The following is an 18,613-nucleotide window of genomic DNA, read 5'->3' as shown; positions in this document are numbered from 1 at the left end:
CATCATGTCACCACCAAAGCTATAAATATACACGTTCTTTTATATTTCCATTTGGTTTCATTGTCTAATCTCATTTCATCTGGAGTTTTTACTATATTCTCATCTCTCAATTTGTCGATTTATATCTATCTACTTTTATAATAAGTGCTTTATCATGGGTCAAAATGTAGCATCTGTTCGAGCTAGTGCTCTTGAGTACTAGGACTGCAACCACACCCATTCTCAAACTCGGGTAGGTCATCCTAATCTAGATCAAAAGGCAGGGCTACTAGATAAAATCAAAGGGATTCTTCCCAGAGACCAGACTCAAACTAATCATTCTAATCTGAATCAAAACACTGTGTTTTTGGATAAAATCAAATAGAGGATTCTTAGAGTCCAGACTTAAATGACTCATTCTAAATCATCTCAAAATCTAGGGCTTATGGATAAAATCAAATACATTTGGTACTATCCTCCCTCTAGACTCTGGGTACTATCTGGTTAGCTATCATGTGGAGAAGGGAAGCTCCAGGGAAGTTAAAAAGTTTCATTTGGTTCATCTTATATAATAGAATCTGTTAGCACTCCTCAGTGTCCCAAATCTAAGAAAGGACACTGACAGAGGTAACTTCAAACCAACCTTTTGATTTGGCAACTAGCCCTACCAAACTAGGGAGGGCTCTCTCTATGGTCACAACCAAGGATTTGACTAGTGCAAGAATGGATTTTAGGCTAGATAGTTCAACTCAATTTGGGGTTTTTGATTTTAGGGTTTTTGCTGGATGATGATCTAGGTCTAGGGGGATGGGTCAAGGTTCTAAAAGATTATTTTGCAGAGATATAATGGGGCGAGGTAGGCAGGCTCAGTTAACATTCTTGATTTGTAATTGTGTATAGAGTAGAAAAGTAAGGTTTCAAAATGAGCATGAGTTTCATGAATTCATTTATCAGAGGAAAATGTAACAAAAATATGAGAGTTTAATCAAAATAGAGCATAAACATATGAATTTTGTTTAATGGTCTTTTTCGTGGTCTTAGATTGAGGCACGAGGTAGATATCTCCCATAGTTTTTTCGTCGATGACATCCTCACCTTTGGGATGGTTTCCATATCACAATGAGTGGCATTATATTATTATTTTATGAGATATGGTGAGGCTTCTCGGCTGATGGTCAATGGTAGTGTTGTAGCAGCTATAACCACCCTCCAAAATTTTTCCTTAGCTTATTTTGGAGCCTCCCTACCAACCTTACACAACACTTTGTCTTGCTTCATCAAGTACTCAAGATTCAAGTGTTTTCCTCGAACAAAGTTAGCCTGTCGATCACATTTGATCCATTCCCCTCACAAGCTGCTCACCAGGACTTGGTCCAGCTGCAGGCTGAGCAGATTCCCCTTAAAAATTCCGCATTTTTGGAGGGCAACCATCCATCCCTCTAGAAATTGCACAATCCTCTTTGACAGCCCGTTGGGCTCTAGGATTGCTCAATCTTGCTAGCCAACCCTCCCAGCAGGATTTGCACAAATTTTCCCAACAGTAGGTTGTTCAGCCCAAGATTTGCGCTAATCTAGGCAACAGTCAGTTGCTCTGCCCAGAAATTGTGCAATCCTCCTGGGCAGTCAGCCTAGCTCCCAGCCAGGAATGTGCATTTTTCCCAAGCAGTTGATAAATTGCATGCATGAACAATATGGTTGACTAGTTCCACCCAAGATCGAGGAAACTTGACTTGCATGCATGCAAGACTAATTCTTCCCGGAATAGCAAGAGGAAACATGCAAAATGCATCCCATGATTTAGGGAGATATTTTTAGCAGCTGGTGTTTACATGCAAAGTTTTTTTAGAAGTTTCCCTCCAAATGTTGCTTTTTCCTAGATTTGTGGCATGTGCGCCATGAGACCAAACTTATTTATTCTACGCATCAGAGCTCATTCATTCACATCGATCTTGGAGCTTTGAAATCCCACAACACATCCAGGACTCTTCGACACATCCGGCTACAGGTAAGTGGCCTCAACTTGTCTTTTTCAACATTTCTGTTGCTTTTTGTGTTTTCGCTTGTGTGGGTGTTGTTTTCTTGATTTCTTTGAACACCTGCTGTATTTTACAAGCATTCTATCTTGTTCTAGATCTATTTCAGTTTTTTTGGCTATCTCACTGTTGTTGCATGCATGAACGACCTCGCCCAACCAACGAACGACCTCGCCCACATGCATGTTGATATATTTGCCGAACCTTTCATTCATGTTTTGCATGCACTATTAATCACTTCTACTATCACTTAGTGTTGCCATGCATTCATTGTCTTACTTTCTTTCAGCTGCCTATCGGTGAGTCGGGCCAACCTTGGCCCGGGCTCTGCCTTCACCAAGGCTGCATTATGTAATATGGGGAAGGAAGGCTCACCTTCCTCTCCAGATTTGTGCATTCTTTCCTAGCACTGGCCTCCAGGACTATTTTGCACTTTTCTGGAGGACAGTGGCTGCTTGGCCTAAGAAATTGAGAAAATCTGTCCTGAGGCTAGCAGTCCTTCCCAGCTGGAATTGTGCATTGCACAATCCCAGCAGCCAGCTGCCTGACTGGATTGTGTATTTCGCAGATCCAGTAGCCAGTCCTACCTCCCAAACAACCCAGACTGCCTTTTGTGCAGTTCTGACTACCAGTCACCCAGCCTCCCAGTAAAATTTTCACAATCTTTCTCATCAGTTTCCCAGGTATGTGTTGTGTCCTTCCCCAGATTTGCTTTGTTTCCACTGACATATTTCCTGCCATGCATGCTTCTTGTTTCCAAATATTTGAGGTGTTCATCTGACTCAATGGATTCTAGGAGAACAGGATCGCAGGGCACTGATGGAGTTGCAGCTGGAGCAGCAGTTGAGCAGGTGTCCTCTAGTCTGCCGATATATGAAGATATGAAGTTGTATCTAGACAAGGACATCAAACTGAAGTGGCAAGAGGTTAGTGAAGCATTCACAAGCACTTTTAGGGAAGGCCTTGAAGACCTTCAGGTCCATGTGAACATTCACAAGTTTGGATTGTACTGGATTGCATGTAGATACCCCATGTTCCATGCGTGGATATGATTCATGGGATTGTTTCTCACACTGACCCCGAGACGATAACCTTGAGCAGTGTCAGTGGGACGAATCTTGCAACCTTGTGGGCACGAGGTTATGATGAGATGTATTAGATGTCAGAGCCCATGACTATCATGATTCCTCCATTCATCTCACCCAACAGTAGAGGTAACTCCAAAGACATTATGGAAGATTGGGTAAAGGAGCCAACTCGTTTCAGGATGACACCCAACCATATATACAAGAAAAAGATATCGAGGAAGGTGTACCAATACTTGGTCATATTCACATGTCGACTGAGTGGCCAAGAAAGCACTAAAACCTTTCCTCAGAGTTGGGTGATCACATTGGACCAACTGGCTAGAAAAGGAAGACCATGCAACTAGTCCAGCATACTAGCTCACCAACTGAGGGAACAAGTCATGAAGGCTCGACTGTCACCCAAGGGTATGCATGCAGAGATTTATATATCCGATTACATCCTAGATGTAGTCTGTGCCTGACATGAGTTACCGGGCTTGGAGTGGGCATGGTCACCAATGGAAACTATTATGAATATTGTTATTCTGTGCCCCATAGAATCCCTCTATTGTTATTTTTGTGGCTTTATATTATTATTGTTAGGTCGGCTGGATTATATTGTGACTCCTTAGACTCCTATATATAGAAAGGAGGTTTTGTCATTTGTATCATCCAAGAATTGTTCATTTATGTAATGTAAAGGAGGTTGCCCCCTCGAAGAGGCTGAATTCTAAGGCGTTGATCTATCTTTTCTATCTTTTCTTGAGCTGGTTTCATAACATTTGGTATCAGAGCTTTGGATTCTAGGGTTTCGCTGCTCCAAACAGGTCATCGTGGAATTTTTGCTATAACTTTTTTCTGTGACGTTTCAGAAGTCGCAAAAAAAACCCATTTGAGAAGAAATTGTGCTGAACCTTGGGTCCGAATTTTAGATCTTTTCGCGCGATATTTACGGAGATATGATCTGAGGAAGTTGGTCTTTTTGCAGACTCCTGAATTACATTCAAAACAGGTGACCTGGGGAAAATCGTCATAACTTTCTCTCTGGGGATCGGATTAAATTTCGTAAGAAGGTACAGAAAGAGGACAGACTATAGTTTCTTGTGGGTGTTTTTCAGATCCAAAGGTCGAAACAGTGACTCGTGGCACGTCGTACAAGTTCGCTCTACTGAACTAGTCTATAATCAAGTCACTGTGGGAGATTTCGCATAACTCTTCCTTGGAGAATCCAATTTGGGTCAGACTTGTGGCATTGGAAAGAGGACACAGAGAGCTACTACAGGTCACAAGTTTAGAACTAGATGATTGGAAAGTACAGAGATACATCAGAGGCAATATCGAGCTCCTACAAAGTGAAAAAAGGTGTGTAGATTTTTTTTAAATTTTTGCTTAAGCTTGGTTTGAAAATTTATTTTGAAGGAATTCAAAGGGCATAGTAGAGCATTATTATCGGTAACTGATGCCCCGAGGAAAGAAAATGCAAACACCTAGTAAGGAACCTGAAAGCTCTAGCATGACTCATGAAGAAGAGGAAGAAATGCTACATGATATATCAAAATTACAAGAACAAGTGCAACAAATGTCACGCTCACAAAAGTTAACAGATGCTAAGATAAATGGCATGGAAGCTAAGATAAATGGCGTGGAAGCTAAGATGAATGGCATGGAAGCTAAGATGGACAATTTGAAGATAGATTTGAACACAAATTTGAAGACAGGCATGGCAGATTTGAAGACAGATTTGACTAATTTTCTACAAGAAATACTTACTAATGGTGAAAAGGTAGTAAAGGAAACTCATGATGAGAACAAAAGAAATGTTAATCATGATTCCATAGACGCTAATGTTGGATCGAAGAATCACCATATTCCAAAAATCGATATGAGGAAGTTTGATGGCAAGGATCCCGCCACATGGATATTACAGATGGAGCAATTCTTCGATCTCAATAATGTGCAAAACACACAAAAGGTACGTATGGCAACTTTATATTTGGAACCAAATCAGTTTGTATGGTATCAATGGCTTTGTTCTCGTAAACAATTTATCACTTGGGCAATTTTTACGGAAGAATTGATAGCACATTATGAGGATACAAAAAGCAACACTTTTTTTAGCCAATTGATAAGTCTCAAACAAAAGGGTTCAATAATGGAGCACATTGAGGAGTTCCAAAAATTGAACATAAGGGTAAAAGATATTCCAGAGGAGCATAGGATTGATGTGTTCATAGGGTCTTTAAAGGATAATATCCAACATGATGTGCGCCTTTGGGAACCTGATTCATTAGAGAAGGCATTCAGGTTAGCAAGAAAAATGGAAAGCAAAATTATGGCAACTAGGAAGCATACCATTCACAACTATAAAGACGGAAGTGTTGTTGCCCATAGTCTTCCACAACCTACAAGGTTGACACCACAACAATTGGAAGAAAAAAGAGCAAAAGGGCTTTGTTACAATTGTGATAGCAAATACACAAAGGTCATAAGTGTGCTGAGAAGAAATTATTCTACATAGATTGTGAAGAGGAAGAAGAAAAGGAGCAAGAAAGGTCAAAAGAAGAGGATATATTCCAGGAACAAAGCCTAGATGAAGAACAAATAAATCCGACCATATCTTGTAATGCATTGGCGGGAATTACCACTCCTCAAACCATCAAGATAGAAGGACAAATCAAGAAGAAAAAGGTAATAGTGTTGATTGATTCAGGAAGCACCCACAATTTTATTCATTGTAGGGTAGCAAAAGAATTGAATTGCTTCCTATATCCAGCACCAGAGTGTCAAGTGATGATTGCAAATGGAGGAACAATAAATTGTTCTGGAAAGTGCCATAATATCAAGCTATCCATGGGAGAATATGTATTGACTAGCCCAATGCTTTCCATTCCAATGGGAGGTGCTGATGTTGTACTAGGAGTCCAATGGCTACAATCCTTGGGTACAATAGCTTTTAATTTTCAAGAACTTTTCATGAAATTTTCTGTGGAAGGAAAGGAAGTTGAATTAAGGGGTATTGCAGGGAAACCAGGAAAGATAATCAGCTCTAATGGCATGACAAAGCTTCTAAAAAAGGAGCAAAGAGGTGTAATTGCACAATTATGTTCGCTAGATGTTTCCACATTGGAATCATCTATTTCTCCAGATCTCCAAAAAGTCCTGGACAATCATTCCAAGGTATTTGAGACTCCCAAAGGTCTCCCACCTATGCGTGATCATGATCATGCTATTCATCTGATTCCAGGAAGTGTTCCTCCAAACATCAGGCCGTACAGATATCCCTATGTCCAAAAAAGTGAAATTGAACGTATGGTTGCAGAAATGCTAGAGGCTGGTATAATTCAACCGAGTCAAAGTTCTTTCTCAGCTCCAGTAGTATTGGTGCACAAGAAGGATGGATCATGGCGCATGTGTCCAGATTATAGGGAGCTCAACAAGCTCACTATTAAAGATAAGTTCCCCATTCCTGTCATTGATGAATTACTGGATGAATTGCATGGATCAATTTACTTCACCAAGTTGGATCTTCGTTCGGGATATCATCAAATCAGAATGAAGATTGAAGACATTCCGAAAACGGCATTTAGAACTCATGAGGGTCATTATGAATTTTTGGTCATGCCTTTTGGCCTTACCAATGCACCTTCAACATTTCAAGGTTTGATGAATTCAATTTTCAAACCATTCCTTAGAAAATTTGTGTTGGTATTTTTTGATGATATACTAATCTACAGCAAGTCTTGGGTCATATTGTATCTCATGAAGGAGTTAAGGTAGACCCTAGCAAAATTAAAGCCATTAAGGAATGGAAAATCCCCACATCCATAAAGCATATGCGAGGATTTCTTGGGTTGACAGGGTATTATCGCAAGTTTGTTAAGAATTATGGGAGAATAGCAGCACCTCTAACAACATTATTGAAGAAAGATTCATTTTCATGGACTCCGGAAGCAACAAAGGCCTTTGAACATCTTAAAGAGGCAATGTGCCAAGCACCGGTCTTAGCTACACCGGACTTCACAAAAACCTTTATTGTGGAATGTGATGCTTCAGGAAATGGAATTGGTGCTGTTCTAATGCAAGATGAAAGACCCATTGCTTTTGAAAGTCGTCCAATCAAGGGAAAGTTTTTAAGCAAAGCTATTTATGAGAAGGAAATGTTGGCAATACTCCATGCACTTAAGAAATGGCGACCCTACCTAATGGGAAGACACTTCAAGGTAAAAACGGATCATGATAGCCTTAAATACTTTTTAGAACAAAGATTATCCTCTGAAGAGCAACAAAAGTGGGTCACAAAGATGTTGGGTTATGACTTTGAAATCATCTACAAAAAAGGGAAGCAAAATGTGGTGGCAGATGCACTCTCAAGAAAGGATGAGGATGTGGAAGCATTGTTGTGTGCCATTTCTATTATCCAACCAGATTGGATAAACGAAGCAAAGGAGGAATGGAAGAATGACGAAGAAGTGTGGGCACTTATTCGAAAGCTACAACAAGATTCCAGTACTTCTGATACATTTAGCTGGAAAAATGATTCGTTATGGTACAAAGATCGCTTATACCTCTGTAAGAATTCCCAGCTAAAACAAAAGATTCTTATGGAATTGCACACTTCTCCCTTAGGAGGGCACTCAGGATTTTTAAAAACTTACCACAGGGTTAAGAAGGAATTTTTTTGGGATGGCCTTAAATCAGATATTCAAAAGTTTGTGGCGGAATGTTTGGTTTGCCAACAAAATAAAGTTGAAACAATTAAGACACCGGGTCTATTACAACCTTTATCCATTCCAAGCCAACGTTGGGAGGAGGTTTCAATGGATTTTATCACAGGTTTACCCAAGTCTGAGGGAAAGAGTGTCATCATGGTGGTAGTTGACAGACTTACCAAGTATGCACACTTTTGTGCATTATCACATCCATTTAAAGCCAGTACAGTTTCTACTGCATTTATGGAAACAGTTCAAAAGCTACATGGAAACCCAAAGATTATTGTAAGTGACAGAGATCCCATTTTCACTGGAAATTTTTGGACAGAATTATTTTCTTGTCTTGGTACTCAGTTAGCTCATAGCTCATCTTATCATCCTCAATCTGATGGGCAAACTGAGATAGTAAACAAATGTTTGGAAGGATATCTTCGTTGCTTTGTATCTGATAAACAGACACAATGGGTCAAATGGTTGCCTCTGGCTGAATGGTGGTATAACACTTCCTTCCATACAGCAACAAAAATGACCCCATTTATGGCACTTTATGGGTATCAACCACCATCCATCACATCATATTTAAGAGAAAATTCTAAGGTTCAGGCAGTGGAACATCACATCGAACATCAACAACAAGTCCTCCAACTCTTAAAGGATAACCTCGTGTTGGCACAAAATAGAATGAAACAACAGGCAGATCAACATCGCAGTGAAAGAAGTTTTGATGTAGGTGATTGGGTATTCCTACGGCTACAACCATATAAGCAAATGTCCCTAAAGCAAGCTAAGAAGGATAATAAATTATCACCAAAGTATTATGGTCCGTACAAGGTGTTGCAAAAGATTGGTACTATGGCATACAAATTGGAGCTTCCTGCAGCTTCTCGATTGCACCCAGTTTTCCATGTTTCATGTTTAAAGAAGGTTATAGGCGACAAGCTCCCAGTTCAAACAATATTGCCAGAACTTGACGAGGAAGGAAAAATTATATTGGAACCGGAAGCAGTCACAGAAACAAGAACTCGACAGCTACGAAATCGATCAATTTCAGAGTATCTTATCAAGTGGAAGAACTTATCCGCTGAAGATTCCACATGGGAGGATGAGAATTTTATGCAGAAGTATCCAGAACTACTCAAGCGTTGAGGACAACACTTTTTTGAAGGAGAGGGGCATGTTGGGTCCCTATAATACTAGTGATTACCCCATTACTATTGTAGTTATACCCCTTATTTATATTGTTGTGCCCCTATTACCCCCATATTGTTATTTCTGTGCCCCATAGAATCCCTCTATTGTTATTTTTGTGGCTTTATATTATTATTGTTAGGTCGGCTGGATTATATTGTGACTCCTTAGACTCCTATATATAGAAAGGAGGTTTTGTCATTTGTATCATCCAAGAATTGTTCATTTATGTAATGTAAAGGAGGTTGCCCCCTCGAAGAGGCTGAATTCTAAGGCGTTGATCTATCTTTTCTATCTTTTCTTGAGCTGGTTTCATAACAGATTGCATGCAGATACCCCGTGTTCCCATGCATGGACATGATTCACTGGATCGTTTCTCACACTGACTCCGAGACAATAACCTTGAGTAGTGTCAGTGGGACGAACCTTGCAACCTTCTGGGCACGAGGTTATGATGAGATGTATTAGATGTTAGAGCTTGCGACTGTCATGATTCCTCCATTCATCTTACCCGGCAGCAGAGGTAACTCCAAAGACATTATGGAGGATCTGGTAAAGGAGCCAACTCGTTTCAGGATGACACCCAACCATATCTACAAGACAAAGATATCGAGGAAGGCGTACCAATACTTGGTCATATTCGCATGTCGACTGAGTGGCCAAACAAGCACTAAAACCTTTCCTCAGAGTTGGGTGATCACATTGGACCAACTGGCTAGAAAAGGAAGACCATGCAACTAGTCCAGCATTCTGGCTCACCAACTGAGGGAACAAGTCACGAAGGCTTGACTGTCACCCAAGGGTATGCATGCAGAGATTTATATATCCGCTTACATCCTAGATGCAGTCTGTGCCTGACATGAGTTACCGGGCTTGGAGTGGGCATGGTCACCAATGGAAACTATTATGAATACGTATTTCAATTTGTGGTCCGAATGCAGCTTCAAAGGAGTAATCATACGACTATCTGACCATTTTGTCACCCCAGTGTACAGTTTGATATTCGAACAGGATCCACCCTGTATGTCAGAGGAAGCGATGAAGGCATTGTTAAGCATTGCAGATTGGTATGCCTCACCATCTGACACTTTCATTCGAGTGTTCAATGTGGAGAAGCCTCCGCATGTTTTGCCAAAGTTTTCTTTGGACATGCTTGTCATGCAGGAAGTAGCATATCATATCTCAACAAGATTGACAACTAGACTGTAGCAGAAGAAGAAGGCACCTTGGCCCGCTCTTCCTTTGCAGATTGGGTTATATGATATCCAGAGTATCAAGTAAGCAGATGTCAAAGCAGAATAGATGAAGAAGTACCCATTTGACCTCCGAAGCTTCAACTCGTATGACCCAAATTGCATTGTGAAGGATCACTGCATGAGAGTTCAATTCAATTGGATCCATGGGGCATTTCATTGAGCCGAGGAAGACTCATGGATGTATTTCTACGATTCCTCCAGACCCAATGAACAGGTCGGTTTCACTGTAGAGTGGTTAGCACAGTAGCATGAAGCATCATCACGGAGAGCACAAGCTATAGCAGCAGAGGCAAGCATACCTGTGCACGATAAAGGGAAGAGGAAGATTGTCGACCGCATGGAGGAGGAGCAAAGCTACAAGTTTCGAGCAGATCCACTTGTAGAACAAGCAGCTATGGCTATTCAAGAAAAGAGGCAACAACGCGACAAGCGAATCGCACGAAGGAAGAGGGATAAGAAGAGAATGGAAGAACCAAAGAAGGAGTTGCATGAGCTAAGGGAGAAACTACGGAAAGAACAAGAGCTATGCCAATAGGAGAAGGAAGCGCAGCAGCAACAGATACAACAGGGGGCGCATCACATGCAGACAGACAAAGCAGCCCTCGTACAAATAGTTGATTCATCTGAACAGCTAGCATCAGGCGAACAGGGTGAACCATCACAGGGGAAAGACTTTGCTCATGAGATTGAATAGGCACTTGAACAGTTGGATGCAGACATGGAGGAGAAGGAGTTGGAACAGGACACTGACCTCATGCCTCACCACAAAGAGGTTGACTCACCCGCTTCATTGCATCCTGATGATGAGCAAGTCTCAAATGACCAAGGAGGCACTGATATCCTTGGTGGTTAGCGGGAAGCAGAAATGCACAACATCTCTTTTGACGAATCTCATCATAGAGTTGTGAAATCTCAGAGAGTACCGACTCCAGAGGACCAAACATCCCCTACGCAAGTTGAAGAACAAGTGATCGTGACAGATGTGCACAAGCATCCAACTGCTTTGGCCGATGCAACTAGGGTGTATGCCAAAGCCACTAGCTCAAGTGTTCGTTTCCTCATAGCTGAGAATGAGCAAATGGCGAAGGAACTACAGGTGGCTAAGAAGGGAGGGGACTTGGTGACAATGTCTGCTCGAGATGAACTGAAGAAGGAAATACTAGATGAAGTATTGTCCCTTGATACAATTATTCGAGCATCGTATGCCAAGTTTGGTACCGTGCACCAAGCAGTCATCCATCTCCACGGATGGCAGCAGCGATGTGCGAGAAGAGTATGCATCCTGAAGAACATACATGCTGTTGTTGATAACATGCAAGCATGGATGATGAAGTACAAGGGAGCCCCACTTCACTTGCCAAAGATGATGAAGGCCAATGCAATTGAGCTACAAGCACGTATTCGGAGTCAGATCCAGAACTATAAAGACTTACTGCAACTCATCACTAGCATACAGGCTTCCTATGCACGAGTATTAAAAAGCATGGATGTTATAGTGCACACTCATGCGATCCCATCACTTAGGAATCTCACCCACGTGAAGACAAAGAAGCAGGTCTGATAGGAGCTTGACTCGTACTTCGACGAGTTGATGTGCACCACCACCAACCTAGACTTGCCTATCAGTGCAGACATCATGCGCAAGTATGTCACTCGTCCGACCACATTGAGGACAATGATGTTCATGCTTTTAGAAGAGTTGGACAAAGGAGCCCGAGCAGTGTACCTAAATTCTATGGAGGCAAGGTTCAGGTTTTAGATGGACATCACAGTAGAACACACAGACACTATCAAGGACTACCAATATTGGCATCAATATGTCACTATTGATCAGCATCATGATGTCAGCCAATTGGACTTCTATCATTGTCTAAGTCCGAATGATGTCTAGTTTGGCTTGTTCAAGCCATTGTTCACATGGGTACATGTGCATTGTAATGTTGAGTCATGCCAAGTGTAATTCAAGTCTCAATAGTGGATGCAACAGTCATAGAGTAGGTGAAGATTCATGAGGTTAGTTGAATAGTCACAAAGGGGATGTCAAGGGTCACCCCACTCTTTGCTATTAATAGTCCCTCATAACTCATTGTATAGGCTTTTGGTCGACCAAGCTTATGATAAGATTATCCTTGATAAAGCTTGGACAATATTGTAATGCGCCTTGGCTTCTCCATTGCACAGAGCTAGTTCATCTCTTTGGAGGAGCAGGCGGATGTGGCTGTAACATTCCACTATTGGGGCTAGCAGGTTTACATGGTGTATTGTATGATTGTGACTTACACTTATTTATATAGGGATTTTTTATTTAGAATATCCATAGTATTGTGTGCCTCTTGTTGTCGCGTTTCGAATCCCAATGTGGATCCATCTTTAGGACAAAAGTGATAGATTGAAAGAGACGCTTACCAACTAGAAAAAATAAATTTTAGGTCAGCTACTCTCCTTTCAATCTTAATCCTTGAATTTTTGAGAAAATAGATCTCATTCAATATATCCCCTTCGTACAGGGAAATTATTTTAGATTTTAAGCTTCTATGGCTGTCATTTTTATCCACGGCATTGTGTGCCTCTTGTTGTCAACGTTTCGAATCCCAATGTGGATCCATCTTAAGGACGGAAGTGATAGATTGAAAGAGAAGCTTACCAACTAGAACAAATAAATTTCAAGTCAGCCACTCTTCTTTCAATCTTAATCCTTGAATTTTTGAGAAAACAGATCTCATTCCATATATCCCCTCCGTATGGGGAAATTATGTTAGATTTTAAGATTTTGTGGCTGTCATTTTTATCCATAGTATTGTGTGCCTCTTGTTGTCGACGTTTCGAATCCCAACGTGGATCCATCTTCATGACATAAGTGATAGATTGAAAGAGAATCTTACCAACTAGAACAAATAAATTTCAGGTTAGTCGCTCTTCTTTCAATCTCACTTCTATTCGAAAGATGGATCCACGTTGGGATTTGAAACGTCGACAACAAGAGGAACACAATATTGTGGATAAAAATGACAACCACAGAAGCTTAAAATCTAACATAATTTCACTGTACTGAGGGGATATATGGAATGAGATCTATTTTCTTGAAAATTCAAGGATTAAGATTGAAATAAGAGCGGCTGACCTGAAATTTATTTGTTCTGGTTGGTAAGATTAACTTTAATTCGATCACTTATGTCGTGAATATGGATCCACATTGGGATTCAAAACATCGACAACAAGAAGCACACAATACTGTGGATAAAAATGACAGCCACAGAAGCTTAAAATCTAATAATTTCCCTGTACAGAGGCAATATATGGAATGAGATCTGTTTTCTCGAAAATTCAAAGATTAAGATTGAAAGAAGAGTGGCTGACTTGAAATTTATTTGTTCTGGTTGGTAAGCTTCTCTTTCAATATATCACTTATGTCCTGAAGATGGATCCATGTTGGGATTCGAAACATTGACAACAAGAGGCACACAATAATGTGGATAATCCGAATAAAAAATCCCTCAATGACAGCCACAAAAACTTAAAATCTAACTTCTTTATATAATAAGAGCCAACACTTTTTCATGGATATGTTGTTATTGTAGTTGGACTACTTCGGTTGCCTTAATGATATATGTTGTTTAACTTACGTACTTGTGTATGAACTGATTTGTATGCAATTATATGAATCATGTTGTTAATGTGTTACATATGCTGTTAATGATGTCACCGTCCGTGTCGACTTCTCTGCTGGACATCAGACAGACCTTTCACATGAACCTTTTTGTAACAACCGTCGCACTCGTCTCAGACTGATCCATGAGTGTTGTACGTGTTATCTTACCTTGTATGATGTGATTGCTGCATCTGAATGGACTACTTCACCGGAAAATGTGCATGTCCTTTTGTGTTGTGTGTTCCTAGCCAAGTTGGGATTGATCCCTTTCAACCTGGAACTCACCTTCACCTTCATCTCCCTTTGAAGTGTTATAACCTCTCATACACCTTCCTTGACTCACTGCATTGGTCACAGCCTTGCTAACGACATAGTTATCTTACTTGCCTCTGTGTCAAATCGCGGTCAAGGCATTACCTTACTACCCACTGCTGGGACTCCTACACCAAATAGTCTGAGGTCTAATTGGGACTTCTTACCGGGGAGATCCCCTTGACATGTTGGCAGGTCCAGCACCATCAACAGGTAGTAAGTAATTACTCTTGTTTTCAAATGGTGTTCAGGAGGTGATCGAATTTATCGTAGGAATTTTTGGTGTTAATACCAAGCCACTGAGCGAAGGCTTCACTTACCCTGGATATCATCTAAAGCCAAACAATTATAGGCTAGTGGATTGGAATTGGCTTCTGGATAAATTTTGTCACAAACACCAAGGATGGACAAATAGTTGGCTTACACTAGGAGGAAGATACACCCTTACACAGGAGGTTCTCCAACAGATCTCAGTATAATGGGCACATTTTTTCATTCTCCCCTTGACAATTATCTCTAGAATTCAAAGTATATTAACACATTTCATTTAGGCAGGCACATGGGGGACTAAATTATACCACCTAATCAAATGGGAAAATATTGCCCTCTCGAAGAAATATGGTGGTTGGTGAATACTAGATTTGAGAGTTTTCAGATGGGCTATGTTAATCAAATTTCTATGGTGGGCTCTATTTCAAGAAGGAATTTGGAGGGACATCATATTTACAAAGTACCTTACAATAATGAGTGCTAGTAATTGGATAAGGGAAGGCAACATCAGCAAAAAAATTGGATGTTACATTTGGTCTAGTTTCCACAAGGTAAAAAGTTGGTTTATTGAGAGGCTCAGGTGGTCTTTCGATGAAGGAAACTGCATTTTAATTGGGATAGATCAAATATAGGGAGTTAAAATAGCCACACCCCTCACGGAGGAAATAATTTAAAGACTACATGCCAGGGGATATATATATTTGGATCAGGTCATTCGGTGTTGGTGCAGACTGTTTCCAGTTTGGAGAAAAGTTGCAGATATTGGTCTGGTAAGGCGTCGAGCTAATGTATGGAATGGATACATTCAAGATCTTAAATAGGCGGGACTTTGCAGAACAGAGAGGGGGGACTTCATCACCTCGGAAGGGACGCTCCGTAAGGATTCTATGGAGGTGGAAGACATCTACAGGTACATTATGTGCACTAAATTTACTTTAAATGATACATGCTAGTTCCAAAAGATTTGGAAATGGGATGTCCCCGTGAAGATTATTCTCTTCACCTGGTTGGTATAGAACAACAAAACATTGACTTGGGAAAACCTCCATAAGCGGGTTGTCCAAGGTCCAGGATGGTGCACACTTTGCTGGGATTCAATCAAGACAAATCAACATCTTTTCTTGGAATGCTTGACTTCTACATAGGTATGGCAAAGGATCCTTCATTTTTTTCATATTCCTTTTAGAAATTTTCTCTCATTAGATCAGTGTCTTCATTGGTGGATCGAAAGGGGGGGGGGGATATTAGACCATTCCTCTCTTCATTTTTTGGGAGATCTAGCGTGCTAGGAATGGATGCCTATTTGAAGGTATCCCCATAAACATACACAAGATATGTATAAACATTGGGTTTTGGATGGATACATAGACATACAACATACAAGTGGATAAAGATTTAATGTTTCTTTTCATTCCTCCTTGTATTGAATTTCCAGCTGGTTATTTTGATGGAGTTGCACATGGAGGTGTATGTGGTTGTGGAGTTTGGTTTAGGATATGTAATAGGACTCACTACAAATTATCATGGCACAGTGGATATGGTACAAACATGAGAGCGGAGATTTTGGCCCTATGGGGGCTTCTTTGGTTTGCCAAGAAACAGGGCTTGGATTCTAGTCATGTATATGGAGATTCTAAGACCCTCATTGAGGGTGTATTGGGGCACACTTATCTCACTCCTCCTAATCTTGGAGGTTGGATCAAACACATCATCATTCTCAAGATGTCCTTTTAACACATTTCCTTCAAACACATCTACCGGGAGTCGAATTTTGTTGTTGATTCACTATCAAAAAGGATATGCATTACAGGTATCTAGAAGAAAATACTCTAAAAAAAAGACACAATCCAACTCCGTTAGTTTTTTAGTTCATTGTTTATATAATGATGTAATTTGTAGAAACATTTTGATATTGCTAATATTGATTTATATTAGTAATAAATAAACAATTTATTTAAGAACAATACATATTTCTCAAAAACTTGTGTTTTTTTTTAATAGAAAGAAACATACTCTCTTACTGATTTGGAATCTATTTTAAATATTTTTAAAGATATACCAATACATTTATAAACCCATGTTTTTCTCATTTAGAAAAAAAAAACATCAAGCAATAGTCAATCTTTCTTCCCTACCTCTATCAACCAAACGCGCCGCTTGAAACATATCGAATCAAACAAAAACCAGATAATTCGCCATCGAATCGAAGTTTCGAATTTCCTTATTAATTTGGCCAATTCTACTGAATTTGGTAAGAGATGTGTTTAGCGTCGGAATTTGGTTGAGGTTAAATATTGATTTGTGTTATTTAAACTAGTTTTTTCACTGTATATATAGATTCAGCGTCATGAAAAATTTCTAGGCCATTTCGATTATGCAAGGGTTACCATCAAACTTGTGATTTCAATAAATTCTAACCAGATTTTAGAAAAATTAAACCGTTGAAAAACCCACAGAAAAAACTTCCAAAAATCTCACTAAAAACAACTCCATATATATATTCTAAAAATTATATAATTAAAATTTTTTATTTCAAAAAATTTCTGAATTATATCGCTAAATTAAGAACTAACTAAATTACCAGAATAAAATGAAAATTTACAATAAAACACCCTCAATTTCTGCTACTCTAATCACTAACAATTTGCTCATGAAATCCCATCCCATCCCAATAGCGTGCGGCTAAAGCTACAGTCGAAGATGCAAAGTAGCATATTTAACGTTGTCGGTTAAAGAAGATAATTAAAGCTATTCTCCACACGGCACCGCACCGCACCGCTTGCACCGCAGATAAGTGAGCGGCACCACCAAACCTATAAATATACACTCCCTGTTATTTACTTTCACTATCTCATCTCATTTCATCTGGAGTTTTTACTACATTCTCATCTCTCAATTCCTTCAATTGAGATCTATCTAGTTTTAGAATAAGTGCTCTATCATGGCTCAAAATCTACCATCTGTTCGGGCTGGTGCTCCTGAGCACCAGGACCGTAGCCACACCCATAGTTACACTCAGGCAGGTCAGCCTAATCCCAATCAGAAAGCAGGGCTGCTGCATAAAATCAAAGCATCTCTTCCCGGAGGCCAGACTCAAACTGCTCATTCGAATCCGAATCAGAAGCCGGGGCTGGTGGATCAAATCCAAGCGAAGATTCCCGGAGGCCAGACTCAGACTGCTCATTCTAGTTCATCTCAGAAGCCGGGTCTCGTGGATAAGTTCAAAGACATGCTGCCCGGAAAACAGACTCAAACTGGTAATTACAATCCAAATCAGAAGCCGGGGCTGGTGGATAAAATCAAAGCGAAGATTCCCGGAGGGCAGAGCAAGTAATGGGGAAGGTGAAGCGCGAGAGGAATAGCAGAAGCATGTGCATTGATGTTAACCTAAAAAATAAGGCCTCCGGCTATCCCTCCCTGAAGCTTTTCTGTTGCGAATTGACATACAATCAGTATCTTTGACATGAATAGTTTGCTAGTTTGCTTGGTGTTATTGATCTATTAGTGGGGTTGGATGTATATGTTTATTGTGGGATAATGTCTATTGCTGGATAATGTACTTGCTTAAATCCCATTTCATAATGGGCAGGCTGCAGCACATTAATGGGCAATAGCACAATAAATATGGGTTGGTTATCATGTTAGAATAGCTAAAAGTTATACATGTCCATCTGTAATTTATAGATTTCAAAATGTTTTGGTAATTTGATAATAGCAAAGTAACTTATGTTTGATTTTATTTTTGTTTATCAAATTTTTGAGAGAGAGTACCATAAAGAAGATGTGGGATTGTATGTTCAAAGTAACTTATGTTTGATTTTATTTTTGTTTATCAAATTTTTAAGACAAGAGTACCATAAAGAAGATGTGGGATTGTATGTTCTTTTGTATTCTGAAGTATATATTTTATAATTAAATAGATTTTTTATAAGGTTCTAAGTTAATATAACAATATTTACAATTACAATGACATCACAAGAATAATATTTATCAAAGCATTATTGATTCACCATGTCACCAATAATATTTACCAAAACATTATTAACTCATGAGATCACTACCATGAATTTGAATCTAGATTGGAAAGATAGTTCAATCATTCTACCCAATCAACCAATCGAGACAACTCTAATTGGAATTTTTTTTAAAT

General features: G+C 39.8%; 1 protein-coding gene across 1 annotated transcript in view; it reads left to right on the top strand.

Annotated features, from left to right (window-relative positions):
- The window catches only part of LOC149247579 (uncharacterized), a 59,500-nt gene extending 41,298 nt beyond the window's left edge, over positions 1 to 18,202 (top strand). The window contains exons 3-4 of the mRNA XM_089444647.1: positions 203 to 340; positions 17,390 to 18,202. Coding sequence (XP_089300773.1) covers positions 203 to 340; positions 17,390 to 17,797 — 546 coding nt within the window. The 3' untranslated portion in view covers positions 17,798 to 18,202. The remainder of the gene's footprint in view (positions 1 to 202; positions 341 to 17,389) is intronic.
- Positions 18,203 to 18,613: the final 411 nt, after the last annotated feature.

Source organism: Pinus tabuliformis, chromosome 7 (assembly GCF_031772625.1).
Source record: "Pinus tabuliformis cultivar Carrire ecotype Pingquan chromosome 7, CPIR1, whole genome shotgun sequence".
Classification (NCBI taxonomy): domain Eukaryota; kingdom Viridiplantae; phylum Streptophyta; class Pinopsida; order Pinales; family Pinaceae; genus Pinus; species Pinus tabuliformis.
This window is presented reverse-complemented; position numbering and strand designations above follow the sequence as displayed.